This window comes from Lasioglossum baleicum, chromosome 10 (genome assembly GCF_051020765.1).
Source record: "Lasioglossum baleicum chromosome 10, iyLasBale1, whole genome shotgun sequence".
Classification (NCBI taxonomy): Eukaryota; Metazoa; Arthropoda; class Insecta; order Hymenoptera; family Halictidae; genus Lasioglossum; species Lasioglossum baleicum.
This window is the reverse complement of record NC_134938.1, coordinates 5,844,021-5,862,424: the sequence shown is the minus strand read 5'-3', so window position 1 is coordinate 5,862,424 and position 18,404 is coordinate 5,844,021. Positions and strand designations below refer to the sequence as shown.

At 45.5% G+C, this 18,404-nt stretch overlaps 1 protein-coding gene across 2 annotated transcripts in view; it reads left to right on the top strand.

Moving 5' to 3' along the window:
* Positions 1 to 17,475, top strand: part of Nlg3 (Neuroligin 3) — a 453,040-nt gene extending 435,565 nt beyond the window's left edge. For both annotated transcript variants that reach the window (XM_076432165.1, XM_076432164.1), the window contains 5 exons: positions 17 to 155; positions 12,794 to 12,945; positions 13,092 to 13,225; positions 15,211 to 15,341; positions 15,806 to 17,475. In XM_076432165.1, coding sequence (XP_076288280.1) covers positions 17 to 155; positions 12,794 to 12,945; positions 13,092 to 13,225; positions 15,211 to 15,341; positions 15,806 to 16,381 — 1,132 coding nt within the window. In that variant the 3' untranslated portion in view covers positions 16,382 to 17,475. The remainder of the gene's footprint in view (positions 1 to 16; positions 156 to 12,793; positions 12,946 to 13,091; positions 13,226 to 15,210; positions 15,342 to 15,805) is intronic.
* Positions 17,476 to 18,404: the final 929 nt, after the last annotated feature.

The following is an 18,404-nucleotide window of genomic DNA, read 5'->3' as shown; positions in this document are numbered from 1 at the left end:
CTTCCCAATTTTCCAGGGATGAAACGCTCGAGGCTTTAGGGGATGCGAACACCGTGGCGCCAGCTACGAGGACCGCGGACCTTCACAGTCAATCTCACCGAAATTCTTACCTCTATGTGTTCGATTACCAGACGAAATTCGGCGACTACCCTCAGGTACGTCTCAGAAGTCGTGATAAATATCGAAGATCTCGCGGGACGAGAGAACGCGAGAAGGTTGAACAACCCTTGTGCAATGCCGTTCGGGAATGGAGGCCAAGAGTTGCCTGTTATTTAATCAGAGGGACCGGTTATTAACCCACATCGCGCATATTTTATTGCTAACGATGATGCATCGCGCTCTTCCCCCGCATACTCTCCATTCTTCGCGACATTACGTTTCCACCTCGACGTTTCGAAAGTCCCGGATGACTCGTCCGCAGTGAAAGCTGCGAAGATCGTTTCCATCCCCATTTCACCGGAAGCGAGTACCCTAGGTGACTCGTGAACGAATAAGGAGGATCGTTTTCTGGTATTCACGAATCGATTAAATCAAACTTGTGCTTACAAATCAATTTTTCACTTTATGTTTGGAACGTACGTTCGAAGTGGACAAGCGTAAATTCGCCTTCAGTCGCGCAGTCGATCGATAATTATTAATTTCCTCGATAAACCGCGCGCAGCAGAGAAACTTTCTGGAGTGAACAAATGCTAACGGCACTCTAGTTGTTTCGCAGAAAACCAGCATACACCGCAGAATGATTTTAACGGGAACCGAAGTAATTATACCCTGGCCACGAGGAACCGGCGGCAAAGTTTTATAAGCATCGCGAATTCGCATATGAAATTTTAATATCATTACATTCTCGCTACGAAATTACCGACCCTGAAATTATCTGGCAGCTTGATGATACGGTTGTTCAACTTTTAACGAAATCAGGCAACTCTCTGCTCGATTGTGATAGCGGAGAGGAAATTCTTTTCGTTGAAGAACCGTTCGGGAGAAAAGATGGAGTGAAAAAATAATTCGAGCTGGATCGCTCATTTCCAACGATCCGCCGACACGATTTCCATCGTTCAAGAATGGAAAATGCTTCTTATGCGACAGCTCGAAGCCAATTCTAAAATCGAATAACTTGGAATTGGCTGAGCGAGGGAAAGAGCAACTAGGGGCTGAGTCGTTTAAGACTCTCGGCAATTTTTACGGAGAGGCGACGGCGGTGGCTGCACCATTTTCGCATCTAATATTGCCAGAGGGTGTATGTTTCCCGCGAAACCGGAACCGCACATTTTTGTAGAACGGTGGCTAGGTTATTTTCCGTCTAATTACCTTTTTCTCCGAGCAGAAAATCTCTAATTTTCAGCATCCTGCAACTAACTTCCATAGCATCAACACTCCGCAACAGTTGTAGCAACAAAAAGCAACAAAACACGCGGAACAATTTTTAAATAAGCCCATTGTCACGCAGGATGTTTTAATAAACTCGTGGAAACGAACGCGGTGGCGCGCATAATTTATGTGTATACGAAACGACTAATTACAGGCTGACAAATATATCTGATATTATTGCTGAGTAGCTGTACTGTAGATGGTGAAAGAAGAAATTAGGTGAACCTAGGTCATCGCCATTTTTTCTTGTATCCATTCTGAAACATATTTCGCATATTATTTGAATCCATAAAGAATTATTACTTGGGAATTTTTCCATTAATAATAGTTAAACTGTGGATCTTTTTATGCATTTTTACACAATTTTAAAATAGGGGAAGAAGAAGAAATTAGTCGAACCTAAATCATTATCATTTTTCTTGAATTCATATTAAATCAATTTTTCATGTACAGTTATACAGTTAGGAGCAGAACTAATCACATACACTTTAAATCAGAATAACTTTTTTTTGAATGCACGAAACGACTTCAATTTCTTTGCAAGGCTAGATGAATTAGTTTAGTAAATGACGTCTAGAAAATATTTTGTGAATTGTGAAGAACAATGGTAAAAATTGATTTTTACGACTTTATTAGCTGGGCCAATAACGAAAATTTAAAAGATGTGTTTGGTCAACTTGTATAAATTATATATGCTCCGAAAATTTCATTGAAATTGGTTAATTGGTTTACGAGTTATAAACGATCAACAGTGGCAAAAATCACAATTTTTCAAGATTTTCTGCCTTTTTACCACTTTTGATCGTTTATAACTCGTAAACCAATTAACCAATCTCAATGAAATTTTCGGAGCAAACACGTCTTTTAAATTTTCGTTATTGGCCCAGCTAAAAAAAGTCTTAAAAATCCATTTTTCTATTGTTTTTCACAATTCCGACCAAATGCATTTTATCAACATATTTTTTAGACGTCATTTACTAAACTAATTCATCTAGCCTTACAGAGAAATTCAAGTCGTTTGGTCCATTCATGAAAAAGTTATTCTGATTAAAAGTGTGTGTGATCAGTTTTGCTCCTAACTGTACATCTCACATGTACAGTAAAATCTCTACTCTCACCACAAAATTGCGGATCTTTGTACAAAATAAAAATTTTCCAGAAAGTCAAAGAGAAAAATGTTATTCCTTCTTTCCGACTCGTACCATGATGAAATACCCTGTATAGTTGAGGGTAGTCCATTATCCGAAACTCGGATCCAGATTAATTCGAAGCCAGGCGATATTCCTTGGTAGGCGCGAATCGCGCAATTTTTCCGTACGTGTCCCCCCAATTACCGGCGGTCCTTTAGCTCTCTGTGTACACGCGTAATCGGCAAACGGAAGTTTAATCTAAATTCCGCTTCCAGCCAGTCTTTACACAGCTCCGCTTTGATGGTAACGCGCACACAGCCGCCGCCGACGCGACGCGCGCCGCTTTGGGCATTCAGCACGCGGCCGAACAGAAATTTTTCACGGAGGGAAAGGAAGCTCGAAGACCCTTTTCAGGCGAGTCGCTTCCTTCGTTATCCAATTTTGCGTTTCCTGGTCCCGGAAATGCCTGAGAAAAAGGACTAATCCATTCTATTCAAAGATTCAATACTGCAACTACTCGCGACGAATTATTTCCAAACGCGTTCAGCGGCCAGTCTCGCTGAGGCGCCGCTAAAAATGGCTGTACCATTATTCAAAATATTGTTTTCATGATTAAACATATCGGTATCTAATCAATTACTAAACATTTAGGTATTGTACGAGGTAGAAACGTTCTAGGTCGAAAGGGATGTTTAATTTTCGAGTTAAAATACCTCCGAATGCACAGGGTTAGGTTTTCAGGAATTTCATGACAAAAATTATGCATTTGTAGCAAAATTGAGTAGATGAAATTCAAAATTGTTGGAAAATTTAAATGATTAAATATAATTAAAATAATAAAATTAAATTATTAAAGTCATTAAGGAAAGAAATAACATTTAATTTGGTTTCGATTTCGTGCAATCGATGCAGACAATTTTTGTTTTGCATAAAGATCCTCAGTCTAGTAATGACATTTTAATTGTTTTTCGGTTTCATAAGTATGAAATTTCTCGCGAGTTCACGTAACAGGAGCTCGGTGATGCGTTCGGTAAATCGGCGGCTGTGTGACGTTATTGGTTCGAATAAATGGAGTCCGGATAAGTGAAGATCTACAGTCAAATTGTTAAAAGGAGGAAAGAAATTTCTACTTGATTTTGCATAAAGATCCGGAGTCTAATAATTGGGCTATCCGACCGTGCAGATAGTTCCTCGATTCGGCTTTGTATAACCGGTGAAGTGTTTCGAAACTCTACTTAATACTGCAGTTCCAGCCACATAAATTTGCAAGAAATATCATCGTACGTCTTACGGTTCATTGAACGGGAGCTTGCACTCGACTCAGACAGAAGGCATTTCACGTTCGCAGCCATTTCCCCGGGCTTCCGTTCCGCGCGTGCAAAGTGCCGCAGTTTAGCGAGGGAAAATCGTCCGCCCCCGCGCGCCGAAACTCGATTCTCCATTCACGAATTTCATTTAGCGACGAAACGGTACTGCGAAGAACCGTGAGGAGAGTTTCCTTCGGTAGAATACGATACGATACGGTACGGTACTAGTGCGGTGGTGTGTTGTTGCGGCCATGAAAAACGGGCTTTTTCTAATTACGAAGCGGCGAGTTCCGGCGAGCGATCCCATCAATGCCCGGATTTTAATTAATCGGACGCCAGACTTGTAAACCAGCCCGGATACATTCTACACCGGCGTCGTTCCGCGATCCCCGCCCACATCGATCGATCTGTGTTTCGTTTCGCAAGTCCGTGAAAGATTTGATCGACGAAACGGTTTTCCAACGATTTCAACTGGACATTAATCAGCCTCCAATTGTACTTCTCCGCGTCTTCCCGCGGCTCAGGAAACAGACGGCTACAGTCACTTTCTCGACAATGTTTGCATCGACATATCGGTATACACATATTGGCTAGATTGAGTCATTAGTTTGAGTTAGATGTACAAAGTGCCACGAAACGATGTGTAAAAAGCTTCACATCGTGATTCTACATTCTACACCTTAGGAAAATTGACCTTGATAGGCTTTCTCAAGGTCAAACTTCTTTATCGTGTTCTGCTCATCGGAGGGAACGAACTTCTCGAAGGAACAATGGGTCAAGAATGAATTGTTCTCTTTAAAATCGACGTTAAAGTTCAAATAACACATAAACTTGCTTGACTCAGAATTAGGATTCAGATCTATTATATTTCACATCTATTATATTACGTTACGATGTAATGGAACGGAAAACATGAAAATCGTGTTTATGGTAAACTAATCGAACAATAGTGCAAAATAGAGTGCATGTGGCAAAAATTATCCGTTTTCTTTAGAATTGACGTTAAAGTTCAAATAACACATATATTGGGTTGGCAAATAAGTTCATTCGGTTCTTTAGAGTGGAATAAATCACTAAAACCGAACGAACTTATTTGCCAACCCAATACTTGCTTGACTCAGAATTGATCTATTATATTGCGTTATGATGTAATGAAACGGAAAACACGAAAATAGTGTTGATAGTAAATGAATCGAACGCTAGCGTCGACGTCAACATTACCGAGGAAGTCGATGTCGGTCAAGTAGAACGTAGCCCTCATATTAGCGAGTGCGATCCCTTGGCCGATTTATGCCAGGTATTTCTACTTAGGAAGTTTAAATATTCGAAGTTATGTTTGGGAAGTTGAAAGCGGATTTAACGAATGAATCACAAGGCGGGAGATTTGATAAGAGTTTTCCGAAAACTCCGGTCCCGCAGGGAACCCAGTTCCTTGCCTGAAAATCCGGAAACTTTGGTTCCGAATTAATTCCATTAGCAGGGGGTTGCGTCGCTATCTGCGACAAATACCCCAACCCTGGCCGCCGGTTTCTTCGCAATTAACGTCGCCGGCCGGTTCCGAGACGCGGTTTCCTTTTTCGATCCAAGCTTTAAACAAGCCGTTCCCCGTCGTTTCACCCCTCTGTTATCTCGGCAATTTCCGACAGGGGGAGGGGGCCGGTCGCGCGACGCGTTTCCTCGGAAATCGTAACGCTATCGCCGATGATAACCAGGACATCCGTGGTGAACCGAAACTCCCAACGGAAACGCCGAGTTCTAACGTGACACACAACCGATCGCGTTCCCCCGTAATTTTACAATTTCCCCTCGCGTATCCGTTTCCTGCGCGAACCGACGCGCGCAAGATTTACCGCGTAATATACACCCCCGTGCACCGTAATAATAATCGGTCGTTCCCGGGGAAATTCACGTCCCTCTTCCACCCATCCCCCACTCGCCGCGATTTCAAACTGCTGCCTCGACGACGCGGCGGGGATGTGAAAGGCGCAACTTCCAGACATCAGATACGACCACGGGACGCTCATAAACACCCCTGTAGATACATGCCTCGAAATATCGCGGAATAATGCAGCCATTTCTTATCCGGCGAAGCATCTCGGATGTTTCACGACCGACTTACGAATTTTTAGTAATAGAGAACATTTCGGAATGTACAGGGTGTATACAAAGTAATGGTCATCCGTCGTTGGGGTGAATCTGGGTCGGTGGACATTTGTAAAAGATAGTTGCCGCAAGATTGTTTATCACAAAGAAAGTTGTTTGTGGGCCTTGAATACAGTTACCCCCTACGATTTAACTAAATAGAAGTGACAAGAAACGTGACACAACTCAAAATTGCAGCATTTGAGAAAAGTCGACTTAAAGAACCCTATAAAACTTATATTGAAATGGTTTAAGCTTCTTTTAAATTTCAGGCAAGTATGATAAATTGCGAGATAGAGATGTGATAGAGATAGAGATGACGTAACTGACGTAACCCCTTTTCTAGGAAATTAAGAATTACAAAAAAAGTTTTAATCACTGAGATGGTAAAATAAATCGTAGGACAAGGGGTTTTAATGTGACAGTGTACGCAGAGTCGCCAGACGAGGGGAATTGAGGGGAATATAGTCACGTGACAGAAGTCACAATCTAACGGCTTCGAATGTCATCTGGCACGCTCTTCGACGTACATTCTGTACTTCGGAACCAATTAAATCCCGGACACTACATTGAAGTGTTCCGAACCGTGTTCCTGCGCTCCACATTTCCGCGGAGCTGATAAAAGAAAGAATTCTCGTTAAAAATATTTTGTTGGCCGTCCCTGTCGCCGAGCGTTACAAAGCGAGTTACACGGGAAGATTGTCGAGTTTAAAAGGCACTGGACGCAAGAAGTGGAAGACGAAGGAATAAAGAGAGGCGACGAAGTCATCAACGGTTGACAAGAACGAAGCTGAAACTTCTTTAGGAAGCTCTTTAAACTTTTATGGTCACAGACATTTTTCGTCACTATGGGATAACCGACAGATTCTGACGAGTTTTTCTGGCATGCAAATACAGAGCACAGCGGACGGATATCGGATGCGCGGCGAAAGAAAATTGCATCTTGCTGGAAAGCGTCAACGCGACCTTTCAGGACACGGCTATCCAGCGGGGGAACTTCTGAATGGAATCGCACGGTCGCATATTCATCGCGCGGCCTTCTCGAAAACGTTCCACGGGAAGAATTTCATTAACCTTTTCAGGACGGAATTAGTCGACTGCCGAGGGGATGCATGGAGTGGGGTTGAAGGAGGAGGAACAAATTTTTCCTTCCTGGTCAAAGTTTCCGAATTTAAAAAGGATACGGCGCGAGAGGCGGCGTTCTCGCTCGCCTTTTCAACGGAAACTTTGTGTCGCTCCTTAAAGCCCCGTATAAAATAAAATAAACGTGGCTCCGGCGAGGAGCGAACTTTTAATGCGAGGGAAATCCTTCGGAAAAAAGGGTCGAACGACAACGAGTAACAATAAACTTCATTATCGTAACGAGCCAGACACGATTCGAGGCATAACGTGATCAGGAAAATAAATTAACAAGCCGTTGGGGCCGACGCTCTATTTTGACGTGAAATACATACGCACGTCGCGACGACGTGCCGGCGCGTACGGTAATCCTTTTAGCCGCGTAAATGCAACCTGACGCCTCGGCATTGCGAGCCGCGGCGAAGCTTTAATCCCGACCGCTAAAAGGAACCTCGTAATTCGCTTCGATCGACAGCTGCGTGGCTCGTTTCAAAAAATCTCGCGAACCGAAACGGACCGACCAGGAGAACCGGCTTTGTAGGTTTGTATGACAGTCACGGTGGCACAGAGCTTGTTAAAATAAGACTCGACTTGTATATTAATCCCATCTGCCGACCTTTTTCAGAGACCCTGCCAGCAGGTTGAACACAGTTACTAGCGAATACTTAAGTGTTTAGTTAACGAACGAATGAGATTAATTAGACCACTTATTTTCACAATTTTGTGAATGCTCTTGTTGACCCACACGGGGTGGTACAGCTAAGTGCCCAACCAAAGTGTAAACTATTTACAGTAAATCCTTGAACGAAGACAAATTACTACAGATTTACTGCATGTAAAATAATCAAAGTACATAAAAATGTTTGCACTCGCGTAGCGCGGAACATTATTACTGCAATACTCCGTGCGTCTTCCGGTTATTTTCCATTTAATTTGGCCGGGCTGCTAAGAAATGAATTCGTTCGTGCAGCTAATTAGATCTGTGAGCACAGGAATACTCTCTAGTTCGTCGGGATAAAGCAGCCGTTCGCATCCGGGTTATACAATCGACTCTCTCTCTTTTTTCCGCGTTTCATCCTCACAATGCGTGGAATATTAAGTCGAAATTGGCCATGGAAGCGATCGTTTTCGACGTGCTTGCATTCTCGAAGAAACGGGGGAGCCTTGATGGCATTAGCGTTCGCCATAGCCGTTTTCCCGTAGCCTTTTCCACGTCAGAAGCCGTTGAATAAGTTCCCGCGTCGCCTCCTTCGCCCCTCCATCCTTTTCATTTCTTTTTCCAACCCTTCCTTTCACCGGGCTTCGTTTCCACCCGCCGCAACCCCTACACACCCTGCTTCACCGTCCCAATACCCCCACCCCACATTTCGCTCCCGTTTTGCATACGAATACACGGTCCTCCCTTTGGCCGTGCGAATCGAGCGCCGTTGAACTCGCAATTTTCCAGCGAACACTCCGAACCTCCGGCGACAATGCGACCGGCGAAACGAGTGCGCGTCAAACACCGCCTCGCAGACAGTAGACGCAAACACGCGCGAGAGAGAAACGAACGGCCCTGAGATCAGATCGTTAATTAGTGGAATTGCTTGTCAATTATCGCGAAGCTCGCGGAACGTTCGGACGTGACTGAGCCCGACTCGTCGCGAGTCATCAGGAACGTTCAAATTATATCCCGCAGTTGTGAACACCGGTGTAGCCAGACCAGGGAAATTGAGGGGGGAGTACGGCTACCCTCTCTCTGTCACCAGTCACATGACGTTGTGGCGCGACAGAGACCGGCCCGACGCGTCGCATAAGCGTGGGGGTAAGTTAGAGTGGGAGAGTGGGAGACTTAATCTGACCACACTGGGAAGATTTTTACACTAGTGTCACCAGACCGGGAAGTTGAGGGGATCACGGGTACCCCCTCTCTCTCTCTCTCTCTCTTTCTGTCAGATCATCTGTCAAATGCACGACTACGTCAGAGTACAGTGCGTACGTTTCCCCTTCCATCATCAGACTTTTACAACTTTCAATCGCGCAGAGAGTCGGATAGAGAAGAGCCACATGAGGGTAGAAGTGGGAGCAGTTTGAGGGAAGTCCCAGCCCGTCTGGCAAATCGTGGTAGTGGGGCAATGGCATTGTAGAAGGGATAACCGGTAGAGTGGGAGGCAAGTCCGGATCTGGCGACACTGTCACCCAGCCGGGTTGTTACGAGACGATTCCAGCAACGTGCAATCGATGATCTAAATTTAAATTCAAACACGCCTCCCGGCAGCCTTTGATGTTCCTCTGCACGTGAACACGGCAATCTCGCCGCCTGTTTTTTGCCGATCTCTTCTGCTCTCTTGCTAGGGAGAACATTGTAAAACTAACTTTCACTGTCAACGTCTTGGAAGATATGTAGTTTAAGTAAGATTGTATAATTATTTCTAAGGAATATGTCTGCTCATTATATCACAGAACAAGATCATCCATTTTTCGCCGAGAGCGATAACAATCCCACCGTTAATTAAAAGCTCGTCAAACTGGCTCCGCCTCTATAATAAACGTATCGAAAACCGCGGGAAAAAGGAAACGGACGGAATAAAGACAAAGAAAGGGCAGCAGAAATGTAAATAATATAGAAAATAATACCGGGAATAAAGGGAAAAGTGTGCCAGGCTAAGGTACAACGGGTAACAAGCGCGGTTACACCTGACCCAGTTTAAACATAACCTACGGAATAGTATTAAACAACGGCGTGGCTCGCGGGTGCGCGTTAAACCCGACAGGGACTATGTAATTTGTAGGGAAATTTTAATTGAAACAACGTCGCGAACGAGTCGGGTTACGAGCCCGCGGTGCCGAACAAATGAACCGCGAGCTAAGTTGTCGGTTGTAGGATATTTTGTTCCTTCGTTAACGGCCGTTCGCCGTACATATCGGCTTCCATTAATTCTCGGAGTCGGTGTCTTCCGCGTTGAGCATCGAGAAAACAGAGTGGAAAGTTGGCTGCTCGAGAGGGAAAAAACCGGAAACAACTTTGGTTCTTTCCCCAAGGTGTTCCGCGAACGGTGGGAATCTGATTTTCGAATCGGGATTCGGAGTTTCGCCTCCTCGAGACGCTGCTGGACTTGTATCGGCGGTCTAGAGATTCGATGTATCGATTGCAGCCAACTTCGCATCGGTTGGGAGAGAAAGAGAGACGGAAAGGTTCCCTGGTCGTCACTGTGCAAAGTACACCAGAAAGAGAGAGGGAGAGCTAACAGAGAAAAAATAAAATTGAATCCGGTAACTCGGCGAGAAGAGTAAACAATGGCGATTCGTAATTAAAACGGACGGAGGAGCACAGAGTGGCGTGGCGAAGATGAAAGCGGCAAGGTAAATAGAAGACTGGGTTGTTTCGTGGCATAATTAAGCAGCCGGCCTGTGAAAGCGGGCGAGGAAAGGGAATGTAAAATTATTTAATAACACGAAACGTCCGCGAGGGTAGCGACCGAATAAAGGAGGGAAAACAGAGGAGAGAGGGTGAAAAAGTCCGCGGAACAGCGGCGAATTATCCATGGATGTTCGCGCGACGGAACAGACTCCAAGATAATTAAGGGGACCGGCGCAAAGGACCAACAGGACGATGTCCACGCTACAGAGGACACGTCATCCGATCTGTCTTCGCGGATCGTGAAATTCTAGTCGCTCCTTTGACGGTGCCAGATTTGATTCGAAGCGATCAAATTGGCTCGATTACACCGAGGAGATCAACGTGGTCGTCTTCGTGGCGAAAAACGGAATAATTTACTGTTCGTCCGTCAGGAGATGGCAACAGACGCCGGATTAAGATTTGTCCCCACTCTACCTTCCCCTTCTACGGCCTGGTCACGTGACGCTCCCCACCGTCGAAATCACTCGCATCTACTGATGGACTCATCTTTATGCAAAATATAAACTTTCCATCTGAATCGCAAGAAATTGGGGTGAAATAAAAATTTAATTTCTTCCTTAATATACTTTTTTCTATGTAAGCACTTTAAACCCTTATGGGTTTTATGACAATGTCTGTTAACACTACAAATGACTTATTTCAAAAAAGAATGAACACAAAGACAAGCTTCCACATTTGGTTTCGCTATGAGTGTGTCTACATTTAGAGGCGGTTGTGGGCTCAGACTAACATTTATTAGCTTGCTTAATAGATTAAAAATAATGTAATGGTACCTTCAAATTCTCCTGTTTTTGCTGCTTTAAATTACACCTACTCATTTTAATCATAAATGCATATCAAGTGTTTCATTTTTCCTGTTCACTGCGCCGTTGGTCAGTGTGCACAGCCTCCAAAAGCGAAACAAGCGTGATTTGACTGGGGCAGTCGAGTAACAATGCACTCACGGAATAACATTGCCAGCTCGCGGAACAGAAACGCGTCAACTCCCCTAAATATCGAGTGTGCTTGCACGAACGAAACGAGCAGAGAAAGCTCGTCCGCGTTCGCGCGAAATCGCAAAGCAAGTAGCGGCAGCTTGCCCGCCGATGTGCATCGTGTTAGACGACTTTCAAAAGACGACGAATCGATGGAGGAAATATTTGGGAGGAAATGCCGACACCGCGAAAAATTGCAGAAGGTCTCTATTGCCAGCGAGCTCAAAGGAAAGTTTGCAGCCGCCTCAATCTTGTTGGAACGAATCAACCCCTTTCTCTATCCCTCTACACTCTGGCACCCTCTTTCTGGCTCTGTCGAACCGAAAACGCGATATTTGATCGGGATAAAACCACCGGCGGAACGAAACAACACCCCGTCCCTTTGAAAATTGAAACTACAAACGACGGACGAGGGGAGGGCGGCACGTTTCGTAGACAATTATTTAGTAGTAGCTTTCTCCTAGTCGTTCACCACGAAATTCCCCGGATAAACATCTCGACAGAATTAAAGTTTCTTCCTTTATCAGGTGAAAACGGATCGACCGGCGCTCCCTTTGATTTCCGTTTTCAAGGCAATGGAAGACCCTTTGACGCTGGGAAATTCCCAATTTTTCGGGGCAATAGAGACGTCCAGTGGCTGGCAGAGCTCCGCGCCAGTCCCCGTTCCTTGGAGAACCGATCTTTCAGACTTAACGAGGGGTTTTCGAAGGGGCCGCTCGCTTTCCCATGGCGAAGTCGACCGTCGAAAGGCCGAGAGTAATCTCGAAACTCTGGGTCGAGCACATATCATGCCGCGCGCTGCTCATCCAGCTTCCTCCTCCTCAATATCTTCGTGCTGCGCCGGAACAGCCTTTCTACCGTTTGAAATACGGGACGACGTCCCGGCGTCGTTAAAATGCCATCAATACTTCAGTCACCGGGCCACCTTTGTGATTCTCCGACCGTTACTTCGGCCACACGAGAAAAAAATATATATTCGGACGTTCCGCGGTGAAATTGGAAGAAATTCGACGACAACGGGACAAAGCCAACAGTCGGTTCCCTGGAGAGGTTGCGGGACGCACACATACGTTTTCATTATTAATCTGTCAGCCGCGTCTTCCTCGTGACAACTTCTCCCACAGTTCATTTCTCAAACCACGCTGCCGTGGATAGCGCCATATTTTCAAGATTTTCGAACTTCGGAAGCACGGTTTCAGGGAAACCGAGTGCACGATAAACAACGAACTTCGAAAAGTATTGGATTTGTCTGTGAAACGTTTTAACGCGCTTCGGGGATTTTTATTTCGCGGTTTGGTTGTTCTCGATAATTGTAAATAGGAAAAATTCGAACCCGTCACATTCTGTTTCCAGAGGCCAGGCTGCATCCACGGCGAGGACTTGCCATATTTTTTTGGAGCACCCATAGTAGGTGGCCTGTCGCACTGGCCGAAGAACTATACCAAAGCCGAGATCGCCCTCTCCGAGAGCGTGATACTGTACTTGACGAATTTCGCGCGTACAGGGTAAGTTGTCACAGAATTTGATAGTTATTTCCAAAGAGGTACCCTCTCCGATTTTTATGAAATTGATCTCTTTGTAAATAATTATCCAGAATTGTACATAGAATGAAAACCTCGGATTTCTAACGAACGAACAAATTGTTTGACAGGAATCCGAACGAGGGTACGTCCGAGTTGGGATCGCTGCGTTCGGATCAAGGATCGATGCGATCGGAGCGGAATAAATTCAAAAACATCGACTGGGCCGCCTACGAGGCGGTGCATAAGAAGTATCTGAGCATCGGTGAGTGTCGAAGATAAATCACGAATCCAGAATATTCCCAAAATTTCGAGCAGCTACGGCTTTAATCCTCGTTGAACAGTTCGTCGGATGGTAGACTCAATGGTGCAAATTTTCAGTGAGTCACCGGCTTTAAAAGGGGGCGAAGACAAACATTTGAAACCCTTGTTACAGCACAAAGAACTCGTTAGGGAAGTGTGAGGCTGCTGTCGGGAGAAGTTAAGCTTCAAACTTCGCAGCTTAGCATTAGCTGTATGCGACGATGGCGAAAAACTCTCTTCACCCCAAAACCGAATGCTCTTACTCGAACATCGTAAAGAACGAGTAACTAGTCTGTTCGGTGTTTCAATTTTCTCCCGAGTCGATGGTATCCTCTTCTGAGTTCACTTGTTCCAGCAGCATTTCCATTGCTGAAAACACTTCCGCCATTTGTGAACGTGTAGTTGTTGGCTTCATAGCGCTCTCTCCGTGTGCTCGTTTTAGCATACGCTTCAGGTCTCTTTTTCCAAGTTTCACGGCCTGTTGTTCTTTAACAAGATCAGCAGACATTCTTTCAATTGCCACAAGCGAACGGAGAAACATTATTTCTTGGCTGAATAAAAATCATTCTGTGAATGTTTTGACAAAGTAAATTAGCATGGAAATCGTTTCGTTGAATGGCGGGATACCGTCAGTCATTTCCACCAGGTGAAAACGTTTTTGCCTCGGCCAGGACTCGGGCGCGTCGTTTTGAACCCGAGACTGAGAATTATTATTTAATCCGATTACGTTCCAAAGTGGGTATAATGAATCTAGTCTCCGTGAGCTCGCACGCATTTCGTGCATGTAACTAAGAGGATCAGGGAGGGTTTATTTGCATAATTCTCGTTCTCGAGGAGAGATGCGACGAGAATGGCAGTTCGTCAGGAGTTCACTTTTGCTCCCGGTGCTTCGTTCTTCGAATTGCATCGCGACTCGAAAATGAAAAGCCCGACGACGCGTCGCATCGCGACGACACCTCGTCACCGAGGAGCCCCGTTTACCATCCCGTCAGCCAACTACAGTGCCACTCCCGTATTTAACGAACTACGGTAACGTCGCGATCTAAGCCGATTCTCGGTTCTGTGCTGTGACAGAGATCGTGAAGCATACTAGAGAAGTTGTACTGTTAGAGGAGGCAAATATGGTGATATAAAAGAATGTTGTGACTGCTGTCATATATATATATATTTTTAATAGTGGTGTAGCTGATGTCAAAACGAGTTAATGGAGCAAAGTGTGCTCACAGTGGAAGGGGTAGGCGAACTGACTTAGATCATATCTAATCAATCAGATGATGACAAGTTATCAAATTCAGATAACTGCAGCGAACTCTACCGGCCGTGTTTGTGCGCGCAACAGTCCTCGGTATCTTCGAACGTAATTTCCCGTTTTTTCTCGAGCATCACCTTCCGCGGAATGATGATTCTAACGCGACAAGTAACCCCCCGCGGGGAGGACGAGAGAATCCAGTCAGCAGCACGAGCTGAATAACACCGGAGCGGGAAAGTTCGCTCGCCCTCGAGTGCAGTGCAGCTCAAACTATGCCGCGCGTCGTGGCCGCAAGTAGAAAAGTCGAGGCAAAGCCAGCCCGAGGGTTAACCGTTCTCCCTCTCTTTTTCTTTCACCCTCTCTCTCTCTCTCCCCACCGAGAAGTTCCACCTAGCTAGCGACTCGCCAGTTTGGAACTTTGAGGCACACTGACTAACGAAGCTGCCTTCTGTATGAGATTACCACGCGACAATAATTAATTACCTTGCTGTTACTACGAAAGGGCTCCACGGAAAACCATCCTCCAGAGGTTGACGTGCCGGTAGCTAGCTAGCCTCGCCGGCGGACCTATCGCGTTTCCTCTGGGAAGTCAACCTCCCTTCTGCATCCCCCCCACTATGTCCCTACGCGGCATCTACCTCCTCCTTTTTTCCTGTTTTTCACCGCCGACCCCGCTGAGAAACCATCCGTGTTTCCAGAACTCAAGTCGAAGCTGAAAAACCACTACAGGGCGCACAGACTCTCCTTCTGGCTGAACCTAGTCCCCGATCTGCACAAGCCTGGCTCGGACGACGTTCCCAGGTCGCATCATCTGCTCGACACTGAACAGGTATGCTCTGAACTACTTTGGGATTTGACATTTAATGGGTTCGACTCGTTTTTAATGCAGAGATGGGGTTTTGCAGTAGCGGAAAGCGAAAGATAAAAGATCGATCTAGGCCGCAATCGCCCTCAAAAGTCCTACTTTTACGTTTACGAGGCGTAGCTTGCATTATTGAGCAGCATGTAGCTAGCTGTCGCAGCTTTATGCTACCGAATAGTGCAAATTATGCCTCGTAAACGTAAAAATAGAACGTTCGAGGGCGACCTTGATCTTTTAACTAGCGCCTTTGGATACTGGAAACCCCATCTTTGCAATCCTGGAGGATAGCTTGTTAAGAAATAGACGGACTCGACCCTGAAGGGTTAAGATGTCTTTCTAATTCCATTTCTTTGATGTAACTTGACTTGCACCTTCTGTACCGAGCTAGAAACTCATTTCTTACAACGATCAACGATCAATCGAATTTAAAGGTCCCGCCGAGGTTCATCCAGAGGATACCAACCACAGCCAGAACGACCACGGCAGAGGTGACGGTCGCTGAGAAGACGGTGAACGTCTCGACCGCCGTTCCCAGCGAGCTAGCCTTCGAGGACACGACTTCCCAGCCCGAGGATGGGTTCGCAGCCTACTCGACCGCGCTCAGCGTGACGATCGCAATCGGCTGCAGTCTGCTGATCCTGAACGTGCTGATATTCGCGGGCGTGTACTACCAGCGCGACAAGAGCAACCAGCACAACTGCTCGAAGAAGAGGCAGGAGAACGGGCAGATGCCGAACAACATCTGCGGGGACTTGGAGACGAAAACGGCCGAGAGGCATCACATCCAGCACATACCACCGCCGGAGTTTGCGGATTTGCAGAACAACAGCTGCCACGTGCCAATGCCGCCACCTCCGCCGAAGAACACCAAGCCAGGTAAACCGGGACAGAACCTGATCATCAGCCCGAATCAACTCCAGCAGGAGAGCATGGCGATGACCGGCACGGGGACCTTGAAGAAGGGACACAATCATCAGCAACAGGTGATGGACGAGCTGAGGGTCTGACTCCGGGAGAAGTTTCTAGACGCCAGGAATACACGAATGAAACGGACAATTGATCTGACAATTGAACTGATGTATCGCGCGGTGTTCGTAGACGAACGGTGCCGGTTGAACGTGCGATGGTTAAAATGTCGGCGACTACCTGACCCTGTAAACGCGCGTTTCTACTCGATGTTTCGGAAAGAGAGATCATCTGCCTGTGAAACTCTGGAACAGCATCCCGTTGCTCGTCCAAAAGGGTCGTCGAGACGTCAACCTCTAATCGTAGGACCTTCGATCTAACTTTAATTCAATTGAATATTATCACGAGTAAGACGTCGAGCCAGTGTGTTCAATCGGTAGACTGTAAAGATGAACGGAGGCTTCCCGGATCGAGTTCTCTTGGCGATTCTCGACGATCCGTAACGAAGGATCCTTGAAAATCTTCAAGACCGATGAAACCTCGATCGAACATCCCCTCACCCCGAATTTCTTCCCGATTACGGTAGACACGCCTAACAAGCCCAACGTTCAAAGCGAACACCCGAGACAGACGGCCGAGCGCAGCCTAAATACTCGCAGGAAGTCCGGAGGGTCTCTGAAAATATTTCTTTTGATAACGAAACGCGAAACTATGCGACCAACTGCCGAAAAGATCGAGTAGTCTTCGATATTTAATAGCGCGACGTAACTAGAACACCGAGTTTCTTCCAATCGGAACGTTTCAATACTTGTTTCGCGTTATAGAGTCTAAGTTTTCTTTGTAAGGCGGCGGCCATTTTGAATTCACGCGGAATCCTTTTGTCACGGATGTTACGTTGAGAATTTCTCTGTTCGTGTACGTGTACTCGTTTAGATATAATTTGTTACAAACACCGAAGACCGTCTGACGAATAATAATCAGAGCCTCGCATCGACCCGATTCCGATCGAGATTTCGTCTGTGAAATCCGAGGCGCTGTCGATAGCCTAAATGCTCAATAAAAACACGAGAGAGAGAGAGAGAGAGAGAGAGAGAGAGAGAGAGAGAGGGAAACGATTATGAGAATCTTTGAGAATACGACTGATACGCGATCTCGAATCAAACTGCTTCGAACGAGATTTTTTTACTAATCGAGAACGAACACTATTCAGAAGCGAGATCGGACGCGTGACCGACAATTTACCGTTCAAAATATCTAACAGCATACTGCCATACGATTGGGAGAGGCGCGACATGTCAGCACGAAACGTTGCTCGCGTCGACAACGAGCGATCTTCAGAAGAAGCGAACAAATAAACGAACGGGACGTACAGACCCGTTTGTTTTAGTATGATTTTTTTAGTGTGAATCGATGGTATGCGAATGCGGTAAGGACTCTGGTTGAGAGCGGGTTTAGACTGTAAATAACGAATAATTACATTTAGTGGTTCGTCGAGTCGCTGATATTGAACTGCCGAAAGGTGATTGAAGTGAATGACGAGACTGGTCGTAATTGTCGAGTAATGGGACGTTGTGTGACAGAGTAGAAGCACTGGACGTAATTTTAAATTTGTATATAATTGACATTACAATAAACTATGTAAACAATTACTATCAAACGCTTCCGAACGTTCCTAAACGCTAACCTGGATCCCGGACCCGACCCGAACCCGAGGTTTCTAATTTTTGCAGGCAATTTTCAGTGGTAGTAGCCTTTATAGATCTGAAATAAATCCAAATCGAATTAAATTCTGTGGAACTTGATATTCTAGCGTTTTTTGAAAATTTTTAGAAGCCATAAATGAATTGGTGCAATTTTCAAACAATAAAGAAATTAAAAATTGTTTGCGTCAATTGCAAGAAGCAGAAGACATATGACGATTACTTATTTTCTTTAACGATCTTAATCAATTAAAGATACTATATCAACGTTCTTAGATTCTGTTTTTCTTTTAATGTTTGTTTACCCGAATACCCGAGCACTTCATAAGTAACAGCTCTAGTGAAAACCTGTTTAAATACAGAATCTGCTCGCGGAACGATAAAATTTCATCGACGCGGTTATTGTTAATGCTCGATACAAGGA